This window comes from Anas platyrhynchos, chromosome 23 (genome assembly GCF_047663525.1).
Source record: "Anas platyrhynchos isolate ZD024472 breed Pekin duck chromosome 23, IASCAAS_PekinDuck_T2T, whole genome shotgun sequence".
NCBI lineage: Eukaryota > Metazoa > Chordata > Aves > Anseriformes > Anatidae > Anas > Anas platyrhynchos.
In genome coordinates, this window is record NC_092609.1 from 5478600 (window position 1) to 5503396 (window position 24797).

Below are 24797 nucleotides of genomic sequence, written 5' to 3' on the forward strand. Positions count from 1 at the left end.
TGACTCTGGAGATGATGATAACTCATTTCTTCTAGACAGCAACCTGTAAAGACTGAGTAAGAAGGGGAATTTTCTATTTTGTAACGTTTACTTTTTAGCACAGTAACATGGTGATCAAGGCAGCAATTCCCTTCTGCATAGCTCAGGATATAAGAGTTAAAAAGCTGGTGTATGTTGCATCCAACCCTGGACTGGGTGAGTGAGGCACACTAGGAAACAAGCTCATGGAGGGCATGGAGGGAAGCCTCAAGCAGATGAATTACAAAAATGTGTGTTTTTATCAAAAAAGTAAAACAGTAAAACCCTTTGCAGAGCTCCACTAGGGCAGGCTCAGCGGCTCAGCAATAACCTATCATCAGGCTGATGAATGGCAAAGCTTCCCGCAGCAGCCTGAAGTCAAATGTGCAGCTCAGCAAATGCAGAGAACAGCCTATCCGAGACCTATTTTCTCTCAGAACATGGCCAATTCCTATGAGCACCCAGGGCAGCAGTAGTAGCTGCAACTATTAAGTGGGGAAGTCATTTCAAAACCAAAATTCAAAGAAAAAATTATTTCTTAAAAATGGCATTGACTGCTGCACCACTATGCAAAGAAAGGCTGAGTTTATTAGACATCCTTTTTATTAAATAAAGACATTTAGGAAGCTAGAAGCTGCCGCCCTTTGATTCAGTGTACCCAAGTACCCAAGGCAGTGTGCCACGTTTCGACTGCTGGGCTCTGTCTCCCTCTTCTGACTGTTTTGATGCTTTTTTCTTTAACCTTTTAAGAAGCACTCCCCCAACACAAGCCTGTGAAAAAGCACCTTTTTCACTGTTTATTTCCATACATTATGTTGACAATGGAGCTGTGAACCGGTAGTGGAGTTGATTAGTTTTAAAACAATGTGACCAAAATTGTGTGATTTTTTGCAAGTGTGAAGGTCAAAACCTCCAGCCCAGGAAAAGTGGGTGATCATGATCATTTAAGGGTGGCTGCCTTCATCAAGCATCTTGCTAGTTGTGCAGATTTTGTTTTTCTTCCTTCCTCTTCTTCCTGGGAGGTATTTAGTAAAACGTTAATACATACAAGCTGATAAATTCAGTCTGCTCCTTGGGTCTGATTTCCATTTAATATTTGGAGGAAGAAGGTTTGTTTCTCGTATTTTTCCATTTTCTTTGTTACAGGACAATTAGCTGCTGTCATCTTTATACTATATTCCTGTGGGGGAATGCCATGTCAAGGCTGGACTTCAGCATTTAACAAGTCAGAGTCAAGCAGATTTTCTTGCTTGGACTAACAAGGTATGTTTTTTGGCAGGCAGTGAGTGATGGGAGATACAGGGGAAAGCAGTTCATGCATTGGCTTGGCATCCAGATACGTTATTCCCACAGAGTCAGTCTGCAAATGCCTGGAATATTGGGAAGGTAGATTTAAGCAGGAGCATGAAATGCTGTAAGTCATCAATGCCCTGTTTAGGAGCAAAGACCCTCACTTACAAAATAGACCTCATAACTTGGGGTGATAGTATAAAAGGTGATGCCAGTAGTATTCCCGTCCCCCACCACCCCACTGTAATTCACCCTAAAGTTTGCATCTTGAAATTGCTGCTGTTTTTAGCACTTTCCTCCAGACCTGACCCTTATAACCATGAAAAAGCAGTTTTAGTAAAACAGGCTGAGAAGAAAATGGTAGCGTCAAACAGGCTTTGCTTTGCTTTACTTCTGCTGAGCCTTCATATCGTGCCAGCAGACAGCTCAGGAAATGTGGGCAGGCAGGGGAGAATGTTCATACACCTGTGTGACCAGGAAGCTGGTTCTCACAAACTCAAATTTACAGATGTTCAGCATGTTAAAGGCAAAACATGTAAATTACAAAATAATTTGATGGGGAACACTTATTAAAAATAAAATAAAATAAAATAAAATAAAATAAAATAAAATAAAATAAAATAAAATAAAATAAAATAAAATAAAATAAAATAAAATAAAATAAAATAAAATAAAATAATAAAAATAAAATAAAATAAAATAAAATAAAATAAAATAAAATAAAATAAAATAAAATAAAGAAAAAGGTAAACTGTATTTGATGAACTGTATTTGATGGCCCTTGGTCAGGTCCTTTCCATTCCCATTCCTTTTAGGAGTTTTCTCAGTCTTGGTGGTACTTCTGTGCACGTTCCTGAATAATTTTCTCCTGTTCTTTGAGATCGACCATTATGTAATATTACACAGGGGGAAGGAAGGAAGGAAGGAAGGAAGGAAGGAAGGAAGGAAGGAAGGAAGGAAGGAAGGAAGGAAGGAAGGAAGGAAGGAAGGAAGGAAGGAAGGAAGGAAGGAAGGAAGGAAGGAAGGAAGGAAGAGAAAGACAAAAAAAAAGAAGGGGAAGGGGAAGGGGAAGAGGAAAGGAGGGCAGGGCAGGGCAGGGAAGGAAGAAAAGAAAAAAGAAAAGAGCAAGAAACACAGAAGAGACAGTTCATAGAAGATAGGGTTTTAAAGCTTATTTGTGCATGGTTTGATTTCTAGAGACCATCACTGCATATGACTAGGCCTTCAACTGGCATGAATGTCATATCCCCTCTGAAGGTCTGTTTACATCCCATGATGCTTTTCTGTTCTGAAAGTCAATCAGCATTGCCCAAAATACATTTTAACCTGGGAGCTACAGAGCTGTTGGCGGTAGGCATCAATACGATGTTTGCAAAAGCAGTTTTCTCTCAAGGCAGTCTGGGCTCCTGCACCCACAACTTTATTCCACTGAGCGCAGCCACACAGCCCTGTCCTCCAATTTCTGACTGTTTCTGAGGAGCTAAAGGTGAGTTTTTTTTATGCTAAAGTTTGCTTTTGTGAGATTGAAAGCTGGCAGGGGTAGTGGGATTTAATTGGCAAAAATTATAGTGCTCTTCTTTTTCTCCCCTTACTTTCATTGCATTTAAAGTCACATTTTCAAACAGTTTTAGTCTGTGTCATGCTTGTGTTTATATTCAAGAGCTTGGGGAAAAAGAAAACTTTCTAAGTAAAAAATTGAAGGAAAAAATCCCAGCCATAATCAATCAGGATCTTCCATTTATCAGTAGATCTATCGAAGTGTATTTTTATCAGGAAATTATTTTTTCTGCTATTCTTTACAGATCTTCTGTAGTAGAGCTCTTGATGGCTAGCTTGGGTTGTAGAAAAATCGTATCTCTTACAAATGTAAACTCAACTGGAGAATTATGTATCCCCATCCATTTTTTGCAGTGTCCTGGAAGCTACGCCAACATTGATACCCTTGGGGAGATCTTTTGTTGGTTCATGACACTTCATCTTCTAGAAGGTGCCAGGTCAATTTTAGAGCAAAATTATTTATACCTGCAGCAGGGTAGGTGTTATGCTGTTTTTCTTTCCACCAGCAGCGTCCTGAACCCCAGAATTAGCAGAATATTCTTAGGAATAACACAGGAAGCCAAGGCTCACCACCGATATTTGTTATCCCTTAAAGTAGACAGGTTTGCAGCATGGTTGTCCATCTAGAGATGTTTGCCCATAAAATAAATTGCTTTCCACAACTGATCAAGAACTATTGGGTCAAAAATCCCAAATCTGTTAGATCAAGAGATGTCTTCAGATAGCAAGTGAGTCTAGGCTGAAGCTCAGATTGGTCTCAAGACGGTCTCTGCCTTGAGGGAAAATGGGTCAATAATTTAGCAACCCAAGCAGAACAGACCTGGCCAGTTGTGGACTCCTCCAGCTGTTTAGGTGCACACCCTGTTTGCTTTTTATTTCTAACTTGGCTTGAATTGAGATTTTGCTTCCGTACAGTAGATGGATAATGATATGATATTGCCATGAATGCAAGCAGTTGAAACAAAGGATGCAGAAGGACTGGCTCTCTGACTGCTTTCAAAGTGACTTTGGGAGGCATCGACCGGGCTGCCATTAATAGTAACCATTCTCCCATCCAAGTCAAGTGTGAAAGTCAATCACTGGAGGTCAGATAATCAGGAGATTAATTAGTGACTGTGGCAAAATCCAAATAAACTCACATGGGGAAGATATCTGGTAATGGGGATGTGAGCAGTGAAAAATCAGGCTGCACTTAGAACAAGAGGAAAAAACAAACTCTACTTCTGCAAAATTCTTATTAGATGTGCAGGTCTCCCCCAAAATTAAATGTGTGTGTACTCCCAGCACACAGCCCCATCGCAAAAGCTCTGTTAGATGAGTGAGTCTCCATAATCATACTGGCAAATCTAATAACCACTTGAGCCATCCTACAAGCATCAGGAGACATTGCCCCGGTAAAATTTATCCAAATTTTCTGAACTGTGGGGAGAGAGGAAGTGGAGTGATGGCACAGAGTGAGGCGAGGCTGAGTCAGCTGCTACAGGTGGGCAAGGCACCTGTAGTGCACTGCAGGAGGTGGTGGAGAGTCCCCAGTATGTTCTCGTTCTCCCAGGATGGTCTCTGCATTAGCTGGGGATGCACACAAGAGTTTCCCATAGTGGGGAACACCCAGCAGGTGAGCAACGAGTCTTTTCCTCAGCCCAGCACCCCTTAAAATAACCTCTTTTCTCTGCCTTTGACCCCACCATTCAGCTCTCAGCAAGCAACAGGACCATGCTGGAGGATGAGGATGGGCTGAGCGAGAGGGGTCTCAGCAGCTCAAGGAGGAGATACGATGATGAAGAAGGTGAGTGAAAAAATGAGGATCCCCAAAATGGCAGCACAATACCCTGTTATATGCCAGCAGGGTCCTTCTGACATAAACGCACCAGAGCTCCTGACATTCAAGGCTGCACAATATGAAAAAAGCTCCTGTGGGTAAAACAAGGTCTTTTGACCCTGGTGAGAAGAAGGCAAATATCTCCCTGGCTTTTCTTTGAAAGTTGGAAATGCTCAAATCTGCTCTCTAAAGCTTCTCCCCTCTCCCCAGATTACCACTCCATCTACATTGGGGTACCAGTGCCCCGGGGCTACCGAAGGAAACGGCGCCGGCGGCGATCTGCCTCCAGCCGGGACAGAGCAAGCGAGAGTGAGCGGCACTATGAGCAGCAGGAGCGCTCCGACACTGATGACGGTGGCCACGGCTGCTACGAGAGTGGCAATGACAATGCCAGCAGGACCAGTGAGTTGCCCTTGGGTTTCCCAAAAAAAGCAGATGGGGTTTTGCAGCACAGTTTGATTTAAACTGGGGTTGAATAAGCCTCAGCACACAGCCACATTGCCTGTATGGCTTTTGCTTTCAGCATTGCTTTTTCTGATGCTTTCCAGGCTTATTTTTCTCCATGGGGGTCTCCGAGAGCTGAGCACAGTGTGTGAAACTGCTTTTGGGGCTGCTTATGTGATGGGTAGGCTAAAAAGAGGTTGTCAATGGAGTGGTACAGTGAGGTCTTGGAGGTATAGGCACATCTCAGGCATCACACCTTGTTCCCAGTAGGCTATTGCCTGGGGCTTTACCCAGTCTCATTAGGTCTCCTTAGCAAAGATTAATATTTTGCACAGCAAAACAGCTGTTGATCTCTTGATTTTTTTTTTCCACTACCCTATAGAAATTTGTGTTTGGTTTTATGTCAAATCAACCACACTGCAGTCATGGCTCAGCTGTGCGGGCAGGGTCTTAGCTTTGCTTTTCCATAGAGAGGGAAAAGTTTTTCCAATTTTTTTCATGGGGTCAAGCTTTTTGTTTGCAGTGGGCTTTGCTCACAGATTAGGTGGTGGCACGCTGTGGCTTCACCAGCAGGACCATATTCCCTCCTTTCAGCATTCAGTAACTGCTACTGGGATATAACATAGCAGGTTGATTTGCAGGGCAAAGTCATTTTATGGAGGAGAAACACCCCAGAAAAGCTTACCTCTTCAGCAGCCATGCGTTTCCCTAGAAGAGCTGCTGGTGTGCTTTATTTGGGTGTTTCACCACCACCATCACCCCACACACACACACCACCCCACCTCCCCAAAACTGCCCGAGCTGAGGAAAAGCTGCAGGTTGTTTTCCCACTTCACACAAGATGGAAAAAAAAGCACCTCCTCAAAACAAACCCAAATCTGTCCTTGGATTTCCATGCTCCCATCTCTCCTCCCTCCCCTTTCTTGCTCCATCCTGCTGCCACACATGCCCCCAAGTGCTCACCTCTCCTGAACGCATCTTGCTTGATTTGGTAACTTCCCGTCATAAGAGCTGAAGGGAGAGGAAAGTGCTTTATATTCTCTATAATCTGCTCCTTAAGCCTGGGAGTTTAACAAGCTTGAGTGGATAAAGGAGGAAGTTTGGGGGGTTTTGTGCCGTGCAGTGAAGGTTTGTTTCGCCGTGAAGAAATGGGGGAAAAAATGGAAACAATTCCAGGTAGGAGCCAGTGCCGCGTGTTATTTCTCCTTCACAGCCATGGTAGAGGGAACGGGAGGGGGAGGAAAGCCTCCATTTTTTTTCAGCTTTTCTTCTCCTTGGCAAAAGCAACATGGGAGCCAGCACAGGGCTGGTTCAAGTGCTTGTGATGCTGGCTGGATAGCCAGGATGATCCTGGGGGCACTGAGCTCCAATGCCGGGGCAAAGTTCACCTCAAAGATAGAACAGGGGGGATCTGTATCACCATCTACTACACCCCAGCACCAAGGGAGCAGCACAAACACTGTTTAGGAGAAAAGCCTCCCAGACCTGGGGGCACCTGATTTATTGATATGAATGGGAACAGAGCATTTAATCCCATAGGATGTGCACCCCAGTCTCTTTTTTTTGGGGGGGAAGACCATGCTGAACCATGAAAAGGCTGTCATGGATTCAGAAGGACCACGACAACAGATGGTTAATGTGCTATAGCGATAAGCAGGGTTTGCAAAGGGAGCTGCATGGTACTGCTGCCAAGCCGTACTGCAAACTGCAGGCAGCACCATGCTCCCCTTTCCTCCATGGGGTGACATTTCATCTTTTTATTGTGCCTCTCAGTTAATCCCAAAACCAAAGTGGGATTTTTGGTTTGTGAAAACATTGTAGCTGAGGCTTCACTGATTAATCAAGCTTGGGATGTGAAGGGCTCTGTGAACCTCAAATCAGTGTAGGCATAAATCAGAGCAACTGGTTTGTCCTGTCTAATTAGCCATGGAAATGTAAACTCTTCTGTATGTATAATTATCCTCTATTATCACCAGTGCTAATGCTGAGCTAATCCTACAGCTGTGGGCTTGATTCAGATCCACTCTGGCTTAAATCACTGCAGCCAGAAGAGGTTTGATGGACATAAATCAAAACAGAGCATCTGTGAGCATTCTCCCATCAGAAAAATTGTTTAAGGGAGGTGTGGATCTATTATGTTCACCCTTTCCTCTTTGAACAATGTCTTGTGAGAAATAGGTGCTGTTTGGAGATGTCTCAGAGGTTTTTGTGTGTCTCTGCAGCAGTTTTACTCTTGTGCTTTCCAAATGCCAGCCATGGCCTCCAGCAAGTAGCCATCCTCAGGTGATTTTACCAAAAAGACCAGCAGAAAACTTGGAGAAAACAGTGGCAAAATGGGATAAAACCAAACAGTAGCTCCCTGCCCTTTTCACATCCTCCAAAAAGATGCCACTATCCAATATATCCTCCCAAGTGAAAATCTGGTGCTTTCCAGGATTAATTTCATGGCTAGATCAAATTTTCAGAAGGAGAAAAAACCTGGAACCCAATGGCAATTTCCCAGCCATAAATGGGCCCTCTAGGTGAATAAATCACAAGAATTTTTGCCAGTCCTCATGACACAGCAAAGCCCCAGTGCAGTTGGTTTAGCATACAGCTCTTTGGGTCAGCGAGCAGCCAGGAGGCTCAGCAGCTCTATGCAAACTGATCTGCCAAGATACCAAAGAGGACCACACGTTGCATATCAAGAGATGAGCTTATTCTTTCAGCTGGGGGAGAATGGGGGAAAACAAACAAACAATCAAAAAAGCAAAAATAATAATAATAAAAAACTCCCCTTTGTCTATTGTGATTTCCTGCAGCTACAACACATCACAGCTCCAACACCCTGAAATGAGTCATAGGGGAATCCTCCAACAGGTGGAAGCAGGAGGGACCCTGTCTTCAGCACATGGTGGGAATTTGGGCAGTTAGGTGCAGCAAAATCACAAAGTCATGATCAGCTGACAATTGGCTAAACTATGCCCAGCTCTGACCTGCTGCTGGAAAATTGCAAATCCCCTTTTTGCAACTCATCTGGAGAAGCAACCTGAGAAGGGCATTTCCAGCACTCCTTTTGCTCTGGTCCAACTCATTGCATTTGCAAAGAATTTAAGGTTTGCTGTGAATTTAAATTTTGCACAGCAAAGCGGGGCCAAGTTGCAGGCAATGTGAAGTCAGGCTGTGGCTGCTTTTGCACCAAATTTCACCCCCCCTTACTTGAACAGTGCTGAGAGTAAAGAGTCTGAAGCTGTCCAGGCATGTAGCTCATCTCTAAAATTAACAGGAATATTAAAAATCAAAATAATGAAGCTTATGGAAGTGCAAGGACTTGACAACAGGTCTTTAGACCTGGTGGTGTGGCTTAAAGTGCTTAAGCAGTTAAGCAGGCTCAGCTGGAGTGCAAGGGACATCCTACTCTTTCCCTGCACCACGGCTTGGGCTTCAGCTGATTTGATGGCAGGACAAGGCAATGCTCCAGCAGCAACTCAAGCTTTTCCTCTGATCACACATGGCAACTTAATTAGTTGCTTCCTTGTGTACCGTATTACCCGACTTTCATATTCGTGGGTCTGAGAACAGGAGGATTCTGCTAACAAAGACATTTTCATAGCTGGATTAACTCCTGTTGTATTAGGTGAGGGCTAAGACCCAAGATTTTATTAAAAATACACCATTTCCATGGAGCCTGGAGTAGGGCTGATTAACCTCTTGTCTGAATAACTGGGCAGCTGGAGAGAGGGGAGGGAGCAGTCCCAGCCACCCCATATCTGCTCAGGCTATATACTTCAAAGGGACAAAATCTTTCCCTATCACAACTGAAAATGTTCTGAGCTGTGGAGATTTGCAGTTAATGTGATGTAGCTCAGCTTCCTAAAGCACACAGGAGGCCTACCCCAGCCTGGCCTGCTGTTTGTGGCAAAAAGGTGGATTTTCCTGTAGAAATAATAAATTCGTATCATTTCCCTTGAAGAGGGTTACTGGGACACAGAGTGAAAGCACTGAGCGCTCATGCATACAATGCAAGTGTAATGTCAGACAGGGATTTGGTTGATAATGGCAGGCAGCTCTGACTTGGCAAAGATAAGCTCAGTGGGTGGGAAGAATGTGGGACATTCCACAGAAATGGAGTGAAAAATGCTCCTGTGAGGAGAATTTGATTGTATTGCATGTAGTGGTGGTTGAATTCCCAGTTTACAGCTGGCACCTGCATGTTCCCTTCCTGGCTGCTGCAACCCCTCCCCATTCATCCTTTCTTCCAGAAACCAGTATCTCTTTGCACAGGGATTTTTAGGCAGGATTATTTAAAGTTTCACTACTCCTCAATAGCTGTTTGGCACCTTCAAAGTTTTGCTCAACACTTTTTTTTTTTTTTTTCTTTTTCATGGGGGTGTTACCCCAGCATCCTAAATAGCCATGAAAATCACTTTTTCTCACTGGGGGCTTCCTGCATGGGGCTGACTTGGGGCATCTCAGCAAATCTTTTCCCCTCCATTAGTGTCACCGGCTGCTGAACGCCTCCGCTACATCCTGGGTGATGATGATGAGCCTCCCAACCCCACACTCTTCACAGAGATGGACACACTGCAGCATGATGGTGAGGAGATGGAATGGAAAGAGTCAGCCAGGTGAGAGGAGCAGTTCTTTGGATCAAAAATGCATCGGCCAGAGACTCCCACCCCAAATTTCCTAGGTGGAAACATTGCCCTTTGCAATGGGTTGGTGGATAATCATCATTTAATGAGGTTAGCTTCAGTCCTTTTGGCTTTTTGCCATGCCCAAATAACAGAAGTTAAGAGAACGTGGCTGCTCTTTTGTGGGTCTTTGCTGAAGAGGAGGAGAGGAGGAAGATTTCCCATCATCTCCCACATCTCCCTGGGTTGTATCAACCCCAGAGCTGGATCTTTTCCCATTCCCAGTTGCACCTGTATATTGCCCTTCTCGCTGCTACACTCCTCTCCACTCATCCTTTCCTCCAGCATCCCATTATCTCTTTGCACAGGGATTTTGGGGCAGGTTTACTAGAGCTGCCCCACTCCTCAATAACTGGTTGGCATCTTCAACATTTTGCTCAAAACCTTTTTTTTTTTTTTTTTTTTTTTTTTTTGCCCTAGCATCCTAAATATCTCTGCTCAAAAAGCAGCATTGCAGGGAGGATTTGATTGATGATGAAGTCTGAGCTGAGTGAGAATTTTGAAAGGGTGATCAATGGGATGATGACTCCTCTCTAGCATGCTGAGAAGGGAGGCTTTTGATAATATATATTTTTCCCCCTGGTTTTGCATGACTGTGTTAGATACACACCTCACCCTGCTCCCCAAAAATAACTCAGATGTGCAAAAAATCAGCAATTATATTGGGTTTTTCATCAGGAAGGGTTTGGCATGCAGGTTTACAAATTCCTCACAGTAGGATGGAGGTTTCTCAATTGCCAGATTTCCACTCTCCACCAAGGAAAGGTTTAACCTCCTGAGCTGTGGAAAGGCAGCTTCTTGGTGTTGGGAATGCTACCTGTGGCTAAAACACGTGGTGGGATTTAGTCCCCAGGAAGGAAATAAAGAAGCTGAACACAGCAGGGAGACAGAGTTTTGAAAAGGCATTACAAGGTGCTGATCCCAGGGCAAAGGTGCCTCTGGAGACATGCCTCAAGTCCCACATGCTGTCCAGAGGAGCTGTCATCATCAAGCTGCCACCCTATGTGCATGCTAACCCACTTTCATCAGGAAAATGGAGCAAAAGAAAATGAAAACCAATTTAATCGGCTTTGGGCGAGCAACACCAGAGCTTAGCAGGTACTGTGGCCGAGCCAGAGAGAAGCTTGAATTTCCTCCCAATAAAAGCCGAGTTGTTTGAAAGGCTGGAGGAGGGATTTCTGCAAAGAAATAAGAGTGGGGATCTTTGGAACCATGGCACTAGGGCCAAACTTTGTATTTTTGAATACTCTGGATTATGTCCTTTGCACATGCCGTTTGTAACACTCCCAGGTGTTTTTTTGTTTGTTTGTTTAATAGAGACACCTTGCATTTTCTCCTTACAACAACATTTTAATTTATTAAAATTAATTAATTTTAATTTATTAAATAATTTGTATTATTAAATAATTTCTATTATTAAATAATTTTAATTTATTAAAATTAAAATTTTAATTTTTAATGGAGCTGTTGCAATCTTAAGCCCTCCCTGTCCTTCCCCTGCAGCTTTCGTGAGCCATCAGAGATTTCCAAAAGCCCTTCTCCTCCTGCATCCTCTTTGTTCCCTCTGCAGTGGCAGGAGTCCAAATCCAAGTTGTACCAGTTAAAAGTTGCAAGGTTAAGCCCTGCCAAGACTAATCCAAACCTCCTTTCAAAAAAAAAAAAAAAAAAAAACAAAAAAAAAAAAAAACCAGCTTTTCTCCCCAAGTTGACATCTCACCAATTGCTGCGAGAAATCAGCCACTGCTCCCAGATTTACTCTGAAATCTTTGGTTCGTAAAATTAAGGAATGAAGGCAGAAGGGCTTATTTTCAAAGTACAAGAGCTTGCAGTCTCTCTCCTCTCCTCCCATGGAAATGAATTGCCCATGATGAAGTTTGAACATTGCTAAGACATTATAAAAACATTTCCAATGCACTGGGTTTTTACAGAGATGCATAGAATGCATAGAGATGAAGAAGGATGAAGAAGGTCTGTCTGGTCCATGCAAGTACAGATCCTGGGCAAGTCAAGGTCATTTCCATGGGAAAACCTCCCAAGTCTTGCTGGAGCAATCTGGAGTGTCAAAACTGCAGGGTCGAGCACAGAGGTGGAGACAAGTGATTTTGCTCTATTCTGCAACTGTGCAAGTGACACCTTGTCTGATGATGTTACTTAATTTCTCCTTTTCCCATCCTGAGTAATATGCAAAAATTTTGCAGGATGAGTGGATGAGTTAATGAGTTAATTCAGGCCTGCACATCTCTCTGCAGAAAGTAAACACTACGTGTGTAGGAAATGCAATTCTCTTCTACTTCTCATACAACAGTTCACCTCCATGTCTCTTCTCATGGCTGCTACTGTCATTTCAGGTGGATAAAGTTTGAAGAAAAAGTTGAGGAAGGCGGGGAAAGGTGGAGCAAACCCCACGTGTCCACATTGTCTTTGCACAGCCTCTTTGAGCTGCGGACATGTCTACAGACAGGAACAGTGCTCCTGGACCTAGATGGCTACTCTTTACCCCAGATCATAGGTACAAGCCAGCGGATATCAGTGACTTGCAATGGAATAAGTGAAAATGGGTGTTGAGAGCCATTACATTGGTCCAATAAATGTTGACATCCCTAGATTTCTGGGAGGGGGGAAGATTTTTCAATGGGGTGACTGTCTCCCTCATTTGGTGCTTTCAGATGATGTCATTGAGAAGCAGATTGAGGATGGTCTGCTCAAACCTGAGCTGCGGGAAAAGATAAGCTATGTGCTCCTCAGGAAGCACCGTCACCAAACCAAGAAGCCAATCCATAGGTCCTTGGCTGACATCGGCAAGTCTGTCTCCTCTAACACGAGTGAGTGCTTGGGGTCCAACTCATACCCAGTTGCATCCTTGAGTCTTCCGTTAGCAAGCCCAGGGGCAGTCAATCTCAGGAGAAGGAAAGGTGGAAACCTGTCCATATGGGACACACAACTATTTACAGAAGCAGGAAAGACACAAAAAGCTTTGTCACTGTTGGTCCTAAGAGTGGCAGATAGTTGGACTGAAAAGCAGCGTTGTCTGCTGAGATGGACAAAGGCACTGTGCAGCAGACACCAGAACTGTGTGATGGACATTGCACTTGGCCAAGGGGCAAGCAGCCTACAGGCAAACCCTGTCTGCTCCATAGCTAAACCTGCCTATTTTTGAGCCTTTATAAAAGGAGATTTGTTTGTTTTCATGCTAGATTATTTACTTAGGTTTAAATGGAGGTCATTTGGTGGAGCACAGGATTTGCGAGGCTTCAGTTGCTCCCCAGGCAGACACAAACAGCAGCACCCAAGCCCTAAGTGCACATGGAAGAGACTGTCAATAAACAATATTCCCACCCCATGGGCATCTCCAGGTTTCAAAGTAGCCATCATCCATGCCTGAGTACTAGATATTTGAGCTAATATTTGCCCAGATGCTCTAAAAATGGATAATAACTTGGATTCTTTGTGAATATTCCCTGTAGATATGGAAAATAAGGGAATCCTTCATTTTCTTCTAATGCCTCACTGAGATGATGGCATTGCTTCAAGCTAGCAAGGAGTAGCACCAAAGTTAAAAAGACGGCTGTTGGCACAGCAGAGGTGTCTTTCATGTTTCTTCTGTCAGCAGAACTCTGTGATATCAGACTAAATACTGCTGGCATTTTGAAAAACAGGGTGACACCTATTAAAAATTTTATCATCTTTTATAGCAGCTTTAATATTGAGTTCTGAAGAAAATGGGGATGGGTGCTGTGGTTGCAACTGGTGTTTCATTGTTGCAGAGCAAAGCATGGTCCAGATGGTTTTTCCCAAAGAAAACACACTTTGAGAATACAGGAGGTTTCCTGAGAAAACTGTGTCACAGAAAATGCATGGAAAAAAAAATGGACCGTCTATATCTAACTAATTGAGTTAAAGCATCTGAGAATAAAAATGGGAATCATAACCAGCTTAGGGAGAATAAATATTTACATGAAGCTTGGTAGTGGCTAATGTAAATATAATGAAGTTCATAGCAAATTTCAGATTTTGGTTTCTTTGTACAATTAAGGGTCTAAAAAGCAAAATAAAAAATTGGGTCTTACTAAGAAACAGAATTTGCCCTTCTGAACCCTTTTATGGCCTCAAAGAGAGCATTGATGGGGCATGGGGTGATACAGGCTCCTTGCATGAAGCCTCTGCAGAGAAAAGACATGGGTTAAGGCAGGAAAGTGTATTTTTTGCTAGTGGAAAAATTGTTATGTGTGGGATAATAGTGATGAGAGTGGAGGCAAAAGCAAATTGCAGGTATATCAGTACTGGAAAGATCACATCAGCACTGGGCAGATGATTTTCAGCCTGGCCACTTGCCTTTAGCATCACTCAGACAGCAGCTCCCTGTGGTACCCACATCTCCTCTAGCCTCTCTTTTTTCCAGACCGCAGCCCTGTCCGGAGCCCAGCTGCTGGCGCCACCTTCCACCGCTCCACTGAGGACCTGAGGATGCGGCAGAGCACAAGCTACGGCCGCCTGCGTAAGCCAGGATGGGCAGCAGGGAGGCTGGAAGAATCCTAAAAGAAGTAGGAAAAAAAAATGAGTTGCAGTGTGACATAGGGTGATTGCAAGCAGATCACACCACACCTCCCCTCTGTGGCCGTGAATGAGATGTGTTCTGTGCAGCCACAGAGTGACTGTTATTAGAAGAGCTCTTATTATTGGGCTTTTATCTTACTTCACCTAGCTTTCAAGCCCAGCTAAACTAAGTAATGTTTTATTTGCACTAAAGTCCTCCTGCACCATTTTCTTCTTGCACGGGGGGCTGAAATTCAGCTGCATACCACTGAGTGGTTTTCTCACCCTCTCTCTTGTCTCCATCAGGCCATGCACAAAGTCGAAGCATGAATGATATCTCAGACACACCAAGCACTGACCAGGTAATAATCCCCAAAGTGTTTATGTGATGCAGTGAGGAGAATTTCCAGCACAACTGGCTGTTATGGTCCTGTTTGCAACTGCACCATGATGCGTTAGAGACTCAGTAATAGTTAAGGTCAATGTGAGCCTTGTGCAGTTTCACTCAGTCAATAACCACACACAAATTCCTAATTAATGAAACTAATACACATACTGATCCTTGTTAATTCTTAAGGAAGCTGTCCCAGAAATAATCATAAAATCATAGAATCATCTAGGTTGGAAAAACCTTCAAGATCATCAAGTACAACCATCAGTCTGACTTACTGAGTCCCATCACCAAACCACGTAGGGCCACGTCCACACATCTCTTAAATACCTGCAGGGTTGGGGACTCCACCAGTTCCCTGGGTTTAACCATCAGGAAATTCTTCCTGACATATAATCTAAATCTTCCTTGGCAACTTGAGGCTGTTGCCTCACATCCTGTCACTTTTCACCTGAGAAAAGAGATCGACATATATCACTGCAATCTCCTTTCACATAGTTGGAGAGAGCGCTGAGGTCTCCCCTCAGCCTCCTCTGCTCCAGACGAAAAAGCCCCCATTACTTCAGCTGTTCCTCACACAACTTGTTTTCCAGTCCCTTCACAACCTCCGTTGCTCTTCTCTGAATCCATTTCAGCAACATTATATCTCTCTTGTAGTGAGAGTCCCAAAACACTGCACTGAAGGTGCGGTCTCAGTACTGTGCACAGAGGGCCAAGCACTTGCCTCGTCCACTGGCCACACTATTTCTGAGGCAGGCAATGATGCCCTTGGCCTTTGACCAGCACCTCCAGGTCAATAACTGTGCTTGAGCTGGGGCCAGCAAGGTGAACACAGAATTAGGGATCTGCAAAGATGCTGATACAGCTGAGATCTGACCTCAAGTTGCACCAGAAGTTTAGATTAGATGTCAGGAAGAATTTCTACATGGAAGGAGTGCTTGGGCATTGGAACAGGCTTCCCAGGGAAGTGGTGGGGTTGTCATCACTGGAGGCATTTCAGAGACGTGTGGACATGGCACTAAGGGACATGGTTTATTGGTGGACTTGGACTCTTACGTGATGGTTGGACTTGATGAACTTAAGTGTCTTTCCCAACCTAAATGATTCTATGATTCTATGATCCTTGGGGTACAGAAAACACATTTAAAACCCATTGATAGGACAGGAAATGTATTTGACAGAGTGCAGGGATCTTAAAAGAATCTTGGCTCAGCACCATTGCTGGGTACAAACAGTTTGCCTGGGGTAAATCCCAACCAGCACTTGTGTTTGCAAACAGGAATACAGCCCTTAGGAAAACAATCTGTAAGTAAAGAGGCAGTTTGCAATTTTTCCTCTGTTGCAATATGACAGATGTGAGTTTCTTCATGCAAACCTTAGTCTGGAGGAAGCTTTTCCCATTGAATTGTTTTGCAGAGGAGAGCTGGGAAGGAGGTCAGTCAGGCTGCCCTGAGCAATTTGCAGACAGATCTCTGCTTGGTGATGCAATATATTAGCAAGTTTTTGTGTCATTCTTTTACAAGGTGTCCTGGCCCCCTCCTGGCATCAAGGCTGTTTAGCTGGGATCTGGTGATCTGTTATGTGGACTTTTGCTGTGTTTCTATTTGTGCATGATTTCAGCATAAGTCTAAGCAAAAATTGAATGGAATTTCATACAACTATGTATCAGAAAGGTTTCATTCTGCATTTAAACTCTCTTGTCCACAAGAGAAACGGAGTAATTAAGCATGTGTCATGTAGGCATGCTTTCTGCAATCGAAATTGAAATGCAGCTTGCAATTTGGTCCTTGGAAATACTTTTGATGTTTTCCTACTGCTTTCAGTCATGGAGGCATTTGATACAAGGTGTTTGGTGAGGAACCAAAAGGTAGATGTGATTGAGATCCAACTTGTGGAGCTGGAAAAGATGCTGATCAGGGGAAAGTCTGCATCAAGACTGAGACTGCAAAAGTTGAGTACCTTTGCACCTGCCAGATCAAGGGGTAATGCCTGAAATCTGGCAGTCAGGAGCTAATTAGCAAATGCAGACAGTAGGGAAAGAAGGATCTGGAATAGATTTGAAAGGGACAGTACGGTATAAGTGTTTGCCTTGCCCTCGGGGACATCCTCACTGGATGAAATTCATATATTCTTTGATTGCCAGAGCATGATGCACTGGGGCTCATGCTCCCTTCATGGCTCCCAAGAAATGGTAACATCTTCAAGCTTGGTCTCACCGTTTGGGGCTGGCTTTAAAATATGTCTTTGTGTGTTGAAAGGGAGCATGTCCTCTCTGTCTGCTTCACTTGCCTATTGCCATCCAGCAGGTGGCACACCCCCAAACCTAGTCAGTGGGTGCAATGGCTGGGAGGTGCAGGACAGGGATGCCGCAATACACGGGAGGCAACATGCAGGCAGAAGGTTTCCAGAGCACCTTCCTAAATTAATGCTATAAAGGAATCAAATTGCCTGGTAACGAACCCCAAATATAAGCCTCCAGCAATGGGATACAAAGGGTTAATCACAAAATATGTAAAGCATTTAGTACTGAAGAATGCTGGGTTTAATGCTACAAAGTTCAGTGTTACACAAAGCTTAGTGGTCACTGTTAACTCCTGCTCTTGCTTATTCCAAGCTGCGTTGGAGGAGTTATTTTATTACTATTATTTTTTTTCCATTTGGGTTTAAAGGATTAGAGAGGGAGAGCCTGCTGCCCAACTCACATGCCTTCCCTCATGCTGGCATATAGGTTATAACAACACCCTGCCTGGGTTTGTATAGAACCATTTTAAACTAGTAATGAAAGAGCTGCAGGGGAGAAGAGACAAGGAGCATAAATCCATGATCGAGGTTTCCTACTTGCATTATCTGCTCTAAAAATGGGATGTGGGGAAACAAGCTGCAGAAACATTGGCCTAAGCCGCCCATGGACAGTACCAAGTGGTGTTTCGGCATTATACGGGGCCTTTAGGGAGCCTGGGGCAGCAGGCCTGCAAACAGACTTATAGGTATGCTGCTGGCTTGCTCCAGGATCAGTATTTTTGGCTCAGATTTTCTTCAGGGACAGGCTGGGGATTGCCACAGGCTTTTCTTGCTTAGATCCCAGTGCAGCAAAGCACCTTTTGCAAACCACCAAGTTGCATGCTTGCATTGGGGAGCCCAGAGTATGTACTTCCAAGTTTATCTTGGGTGTCGTGGTGGTTTTGAATAAGGAAGAAATTCAGGTTTACAAATTCTCACTGCTTTATTCATGGATATGGCTCCCAAACTCCCTAGGAGATCCTGGGAACATCAGAGAGCAAGAGGTTGAAGTCTGCAGTCTGCGCTTGATACTGCAGCTTTAGCTTTTGTAGTCAGGGTGTGGAAAAGGGGGAAAAGCCATTTTAGCAAACACTCCCTTCCCCACTTCATTTTCCCCAACAGCTGAAGAACAAGTTCATCAAGAAGATCCCCAAGGATGCAGAAGCCTCCAATGTGCTGGTAGGAGAAGTGGAATTCCTAGAGAAACCCTTTGTGGCTTTCGTGCGGCTCCTCCAGGCAACAATGCTAGGAGGGGTGACAGAGGTGCCCGTCCCGACCAGGTGAGCCCAATTCCTTGGGTCTGGAGCTGATCTTGCAATATGGGTCCTGGTGGTGCGAGCTAACCAACATGGTCCCACTCCTCTCCTAGATTCCTCTTTATTCTCCTGGGCCCTGCAGGAAAAGCCAAATCCTACAACGAGATTGGCAGAGCCATTGCAACCCTCATGGTGGATGATGTGAGTAGATGCAAAACCTGACCCTCACTGGGTCATTCATTTGCCCAAATGAATGAGTTTTAAAAGCCCACAACAATGTGCAGCATATGTGCAGGAGACCACCCCCAATCTGACACATCTCTTGACTCCCCAGCTCTTCAGCGATGTTGCCTACAAAGCCCGGGACAGAGAAGACCTGATTGCTGGCATCGATGAATTTCTGGATGAAGTCATCGTTCTGCCACCTGGCGAATGGGACCCCAATATTAGGATTGAGCCACCAAAAAAAGTGCCCTCAGCTGAGAAGAGGTGTGTGGTAGACATGGGGCTAGTCCCAACCCTGTGGCCATCCCTGTCTTTCCCATTTGAAGATGCTGGAGGAAGACAGATGCTTTGTTTGCACTCATCCCTAGATATATTCTCCACAGATTTTCCAGAAATGCTGCTTTTTCTGCAGTATCACCCAATGACAGTGATATCCCCAATATCACTTAAGAGCCATTTCCATTCCACATAATCTGCATTACCCTCAGCACCCACCATTCTGGGCTGAGAAAATCCAGCTCTTTATCTTTCCAAATTTGCCCCCAGAACCCAAGCCCTAGTGCAGGTGGTGAGCTGCACCATGGCCTTGGTCCTTTCCTCAGCCCCATATCAGAGACAGGCATGGCAAGGCAGGTGGCACGGCCAACTCTGGACACTCTCCCACAGGAAATCAGTTTTCTCGCTGAACGAAGTGGGGCAGATGAACGGCACAGCTGGTGGGGCAGGTGCTGGGAGCGGCGGAGGAGGCAGTGATGATGGGGAGATGCCTGAAGTGCATGAAATCGGGGAAGAGCTTGCATGGACTGGCAGGTGAGCATCACCCAGACACCCAAAAAACCTCAGAGGATGTTGGCACCCATAACCATCTCTTGCTGGTTCACCCCACGTTCTCCTGGGGCAGAGAGAGGTGAACTCCTTACAGGCACAGTCTTCTGTGCAGTGCTGTACATATTTTGGTTGAGGGCATATGCATTGGCTGTGTCTCCACAGGTTTTGTGGTGGCCTCTATTTGGATATCAAAAGGAAGCTGCCCTGGTTCCCAAGCGACTTCTATGAAGGTTTTCATATCCAGTCCATCTCTGCCATTTTGTTCATCTACCTGGGCTGCATCACCAATGCCATCACATTTGGGGGCTTGCTTGGAGATGCTACAGACAACTACCAGGTCAAGTCCAAGGACAGGGTCACTTTGAACTGGTGATGGAAAGCAGGGATGAGCTGGGATGGGATGGGTTCTGCCCCCATTGTGCCATGTCAATTTTCAGTGCTAGGGATGGAAATTTATTCACAAATGGGACTGGCTGGCCTTGAATACTGAGAGGGTGGGAAAACCCATCTCAACAGCAATACCAGTAGCAAAGGAATACGATCCCAAACTACCCTATATGAGTCCTTCATTCTTATCTCCATCTGGGATGTCCATGGGGATGTAACCTGGCACAGCACCACCATAAACCTGGGTTTGATCTGTCCCCAGGGTGTCATGGAGAGCTTCCTTGGCACAGCAATGGCGGGCTCCATGTTTTGTCTCTTCGCTGGGCAGCCACTGATTATCCTCAGCAGCACCGGCCCCATCCTCATATTCGAGAAGCTGCTCTTTGACTTCAGCAAGTAGGTGCTGAATAATGCCGGGGGGGCATGACCCCTCTGTACCTGGACAGGGGATGACCCTCAGCCCATTGTGCACTCTCATAGGACCCCTATTGCTTTGTGCCTGCTTTCAGAGGCAACGGCATTGATTACATGGAGTTTCGCCTCTGGATCGGCTTGCACTCTGCTCTACAGTGCCTTATCCTGGTGGCCACTGATGCCAGCTTCATTATAAAGTACATCACACGCTTCACAGAGGAAGGCTTCTCCACCCTCATCAGCTTCATCTTCATCTATGATGCCATCAAGAAGATGATAGGAGCCTTTAAGTATTACCCCATCAATTCAGACTTCAAGCCAGACTATGTGACCATGTACAAGTGCGAGTGTGTTGCTCCTGACCCAGGTGAGTACAAATCTTTCTCAGCATTGGACGGGGATAGTGAAGGGCGGGGGGGGGGGGGGGGACACACGCTAGCAGAGGGTCCTACAGCAAGTAGAACCTGCTGGATCACTGGCCAAAGACGTTGAAGGAGTCAGCTACCCAGTGGGCATGGGGCAGAGACACCTCATCTTTCTCCTCTGAGGGTGATCTGGGGCAAGATTATGGAAATAGAGCCTTGTCCCCTGCAGCCAAGCATGTCAGTGCTTGCTGGGATGCAGTTAACAGTGCTGGAGAGCCAAAACATCAGCCTGAAGCAACCAGGCCTGGATGAATAAAAAGGAAAGAAGAAAGGAAGATTTTTAAGATCATTAACTCCACCCAGCTACCAATGGAAACTTATTCTCCAGAAAGTACAGAGGAGGGATTTTGTCCTCTCTAGTGTCCAGGATGCCCAGAATATTCCAGTTGGGTGTGCAATCTTCCTTGGACTGTTTTTTCTTTTTCTTTTTTTTTTTTTTTTCCTTCTTTCTTACTTCTCTTCAAAAAGGAGAGACCACAAGGTTCTGTGAAGACAGTCTTTTGACAGCTCCCCTGGTTTTGACCCAATTTCTACTATGGGCAAAAAAGGAAAAAGTTGTAATCCCTTATTAAAGCAGGCTGTTCTTTGGGGGAAGCAAAACAATGCATTTTCCAGATATAGGCTTTTCTGATGGTGGCTCAGTTGAAGACGGCTGTAATTCAGAGTTGCCCTGAAACCACTACTTTTTTGCCACCACTGCTTTTTTGCTCTTGGATAGATGAGCCTGACAAGCCTCAATACACATCACAGCTCAGATGTTCCTACTGCTGCCTGAAAGGGAACAGTGACCTTCAGTTTTGGGCTAATGCCAGTGACCACCTTCTCTCAGATGAGCTGAATTTATATAAAAAGTACAAATTATAACAATGTGGGGAACTGCAGGTGGAGAAGGCAGAAAGGTATGACAGTGAAGAAATAAAAACAACCAAGACCACATTGCCTATCTCTAATACATCTGTCACTGCAACTGTCTTACATGCCATGATGGAAATAACGTTCGGTCTCTTATTGTTTTGATTTTGTGGTGTTTTGTTGTTTTGTTTTTTTTTTTTTTTTCTTTTTTTTTTTTTTTTTTTTCCCCTTAATTCCGGTTTATCAACCATGTCCTGAAGGAACCGATCACATTGGGTTTTGAAGCCCCACAGGCAGTGGGAAGCACCTGGATACAACATCAGCCTTTCCAAACCCAAACCTTCCCAACTCTGGCCAGCAGAAAAGCTTAGCCCAGGTTTCTGATGCAAGCCCGAGGGCTGAAACATCCTAGCCTTCCAGAGCCCCCAGCCTGGCCTCAACCAAGAGCAAACCCCAGTGGTGGCAGGGAGATGAGTCTGGGTGCCAAGAGGCATTTGCACCCTGAAACCTTCAGCTTCTTGGCAATCCGGCCCTGGTTCCTCACCCTTGCTGCTCTGGATGCCAAAGCAGGGTTGTCCATGCTAGCTTTTCCGTTCCTCTAGATATTGAGAAGTTGTGTTTATTCTCCCCTACATCCTTTTTTCTTTCTTTCTTTTTTTTTTTTTAATAGTTCTGATTTTTGATTATTATAACTGATTTGTACCATATTTGTCTCTGCTGCACACATCAATTTGGGCTGATTTCAATTTCAAGTGAGTATCGCCTTCTAAATATTAAAGCTGTTTTAATATTTGGTACTCGTACCTCTTGAGGTTTTGTTGTTATTTTTATCATGTATTTTACTTTTCTCTCTGCTCCAATAGAAAGGTTTATACAGCACCTTTACAGGTTCTCTTCTAAGTTACTTCCAATGCTACGCTGTCTTTTGGGTTGTAGAAATCACAAATTTTCTAGTTTCTGTAATATCAAAAGGTTATAGAAAATGCTTTTAATACTGTAAAGAAGCCTGAATTTGCCAGCACCATTTCCTGGAGCTTGGTTTCAGCAGCCCCGGCTTCTCAGCTTCTAACCCAGCAATCACTTCTCCTTCATTAATTCTCTGTACTGGGGAAGGAGGTGGCAGGTTGCCAAAATCCCCACCTGGCTGCAGGAAGAGGATGGACCAGAGGGACTGGGGTGGCAGAGCAGTGCCGGACCCTGCTTAGGTCACCCACAAGGAGCATGGGTGTTCCCGAAGCCGCGGAGCTGCATCACCTGAAGATTTGAGTGGAACCGCTCTATGCACCAGAGGAGAAGGTTGTGGGGCTAGAGATAAAAACCCCGTGTTTTTTTTTTACTGGTTGTTTTGCAGTAAGAAATCAAAATACCCACAAAAATATTAATGAAAAAAAAAAAAAAGCAACTGCCACCACCAACAAATTGGACGTTATTGGATACTGACTCTCCAAAAATGACAGGCTACTTTTTCAGTCTTCTTCACCCTTCCACCTTTTTGGTTTGAAAGGAGGAGTGGCAGCACAAGCTGGAGTGCTCAGCCCCACTTGCCAGTGGCTTCCCACACTAGGAAGCTCCCCAGAATCTTGTTTGCACTTACCAGCCAAGAGGGATAGGCAGCCAAAGGGAAAGATGTGCTGTTCACCAGTGCATCTCTGGATTGGGCCAACTCTGGAGGGTGTGCATGGGATTAATCACGGAGAAGTTGCTGAGGGGTTAGAAATAAGATTTGGCTCCCCACATCCTGCTTTGTTCATGGGCACTGACACCTGCATACCTGTCAGAGGATGTACTCAGCCCCACGTTTGCTTTTACACCACCTAATCTGGGTTCAGCAAGGCTGAGCTGTTCTTCTCTGGATGAAGCCTGGACATTTTTAATGTTATGTCTATGTTAGCCAAGAATCTTATAACAAACTTCTTTTTTGCAGCCAACATGACATTGTTCGATGCTTCAGCTCCAGTAGCACCAAACACCACTAACATTTCTCTGGTAAGTGGGTTTGCTTGCTCTATGGGGAAAATTGGGGTATGGGAGCAGGGGAGCTCATCCAAGGGACTGTTGCACCCAGGGAATGGTGCATGTTGCCTTGGAGTGAATTCTGGGGAAATATAGGCTTTACATTAATTGGGGTTCATGGTTTGGATCAGCAGCACCAAATCCCCACCTTTTTGCCCAAATTATTAGCAGCTCTGGGGTTTTCCCATGATTACAGGGCTGGAGTGGCTCCCAGCTGCAGCAGCACACTGAAGCCCCCTTTTCCTTGCATGCTGCAATTGCTTAACATGCTAATTTTGCTTTTTTTTTTTTTTGGGGGGGGGGTTCTCCCCAGTACAATACTATTAACCTAACAGCTCTGGATTGGACTCAGCTGAGTAAGAAGGAGTGTCTCAAGTATGGTGGCAGCTTAGTGGGGAAATCCTGTAAATTTGTGCCTGATCTGGCCCTCATGTCCTTCATCCTCTTCTTCGGGACCTACTCCATGACATTGACACTGAAGAAATTCAAATTCAGCCGCTACTTCCCCACCAAGGTAAGAAAAGAAATAGCTCTGCAGGATCTTGCCCCATTTTTTTTTTTTCCAAAGGTAGGAAAAAGGGGAACTGCTGGTGTCATTCCTGGATGCAAGAAGCTATGGGAAAATAAATCCGTATTTCTATTTTCAGTAAGGTGATTTGCTGGAAAAGGAGATGTTAATATCAATTAGGATAATCCTATCTGAACACTGAGACACTGCTTTATCTCTTGCATTCTGTATAAACTATCACAGTGCAATGCAAAAGGAAAAAAATGCTTTCTGTGAGTTATGCCCACCTGTGTGCAGAACTGGAAACCCGAGGGGAATTATGCAGATGCAGGAGCAAATACCTCCATCCCATTAATCACCCTTTCCACCCCCATTTCCCATCTACCTCCAGGTCAGGGCCTTCATTGCTGATTTTTCCAATGTCTTCTCCATCCTGCTGTTCTGTGGTGTGGATGCCTGTTTTGGACTGGACACCCCAAAGCTGCATATTCCCAGTATCATCAAGGTTTGGCCACACTGGGAGGGGCCTTGCCTCTCCACTGCACTCTCTTCCAGATCCTCAGTGGTTTGGGGGAAAATTGAGTTCCCTTCTCCCTTTTGGGGGAAAATGTGGTGTCTGGGATCCTTCTGAAACACTGCTTTGCCTTTTCTGGAGGAATATTCTAATTCTGTGACTTTTCTTCCTTTCCTTTCCTTTCTTTCTATTCCTCCCCCCCCCCCCCTTTCTCTTTTTTTCCTATCTTTCACTCCTGGCAGCTGCGTAAGCTTATTAGTGATTTCTCTATCTTTATGTCCATACTAATGTTTGTGGGGCTGGATGTGCTTTTTGGACTGAACACCCCAAAGCTCCAAGTGCCTACTGACTTTAAGGTAAAAAGCAATAA

At 44.8% G+C, this 24797-nt stretch overlaps 2 protein-coding genes across 4 annotated transcripts in view; both read left to right on the forward strand.

The window, feature by feature from the left end:
* Positions 1–1780, forward strand: part of LOC119713567 (tetraspanin-15-like) — a 78775-nt gene extending 76995 nt beyond the window's left edge. Inside the window, exon 8 of the mRNA XM_072027084.1 lies at positions 1165–1780. Coding sequence (XP_071883185.1) covers positions 1165–1173 — 9 coding nt within the window. The 3' untranslated portion in view covers positions 1174–1780. The remainder of the gene's footprint in view (positions 1–1164) is intronic.
* Positions 1781–2424: 644 nt separating this feature from the next.
* Positions 2425–24797, forward strand: part of SLC4A5 (solute carrier family 4 member 5) — a 28295-nt gene continuing 5922 nt past the window's right edge. The window contains exons 1-18 of one of the 3 annotated variants that reach the window (XM_038167145.2): positions 2425–2794; positions 3220–4651; positions 4895–5086; positions 9606–9735; positions 12150–12310; positions 12468–12623; positions 14201–14296; positions 14641–14696; positions 18128–18285; positions 18375–18462; positions 18596–18750; positions 19153–19296; positions 19477–19651; positions 19964–20097; positions 20211–20482; positions 23317–23378; positions 23719–23919; positions 24305–24418. In XM_038167145.2, the coding sequence (XP_038023073.1) occupies positions 4579–4651; positions 4895–5086; positions 9606–9735; positions 12150–12310; positions 12468–12623; positions 14201–14296; positions 14641–14696; positions 18128–18285; positions 18375–18462; positions 18596–18750; positions 19153–19296; positions 19477–19651; positions 19964–20097; positions 20211–20482; positions 23317–23378; positions 23719–23919; positions 24305–24418 (2367 nt within the window). In that variant the 5' untranslated portion in view covers positions 2425–2794; positions 3220–4578. Of the gene's footprint in view, positions 2795–3219; positions 4652–4894; positions 5087–6084; positions 6305–9605; positions 9736–12149; positions 12311–12467; positions 12624–14200; positions 14297–14640; positions 14697–18127; positions 18286–18374; positions 18463–18595; positions 18751–19152; positions 19297–19476; positions 19652–19963; positions 20098–20210; positions 20483–23316; positions 23379–23718; positions 23920–24304; positions 24419–24797 lie in introns of those variants that run through there. The other 2 variants (XM_038167146.2, XM_072027203.1) reach the window with 2 other exon arrangements.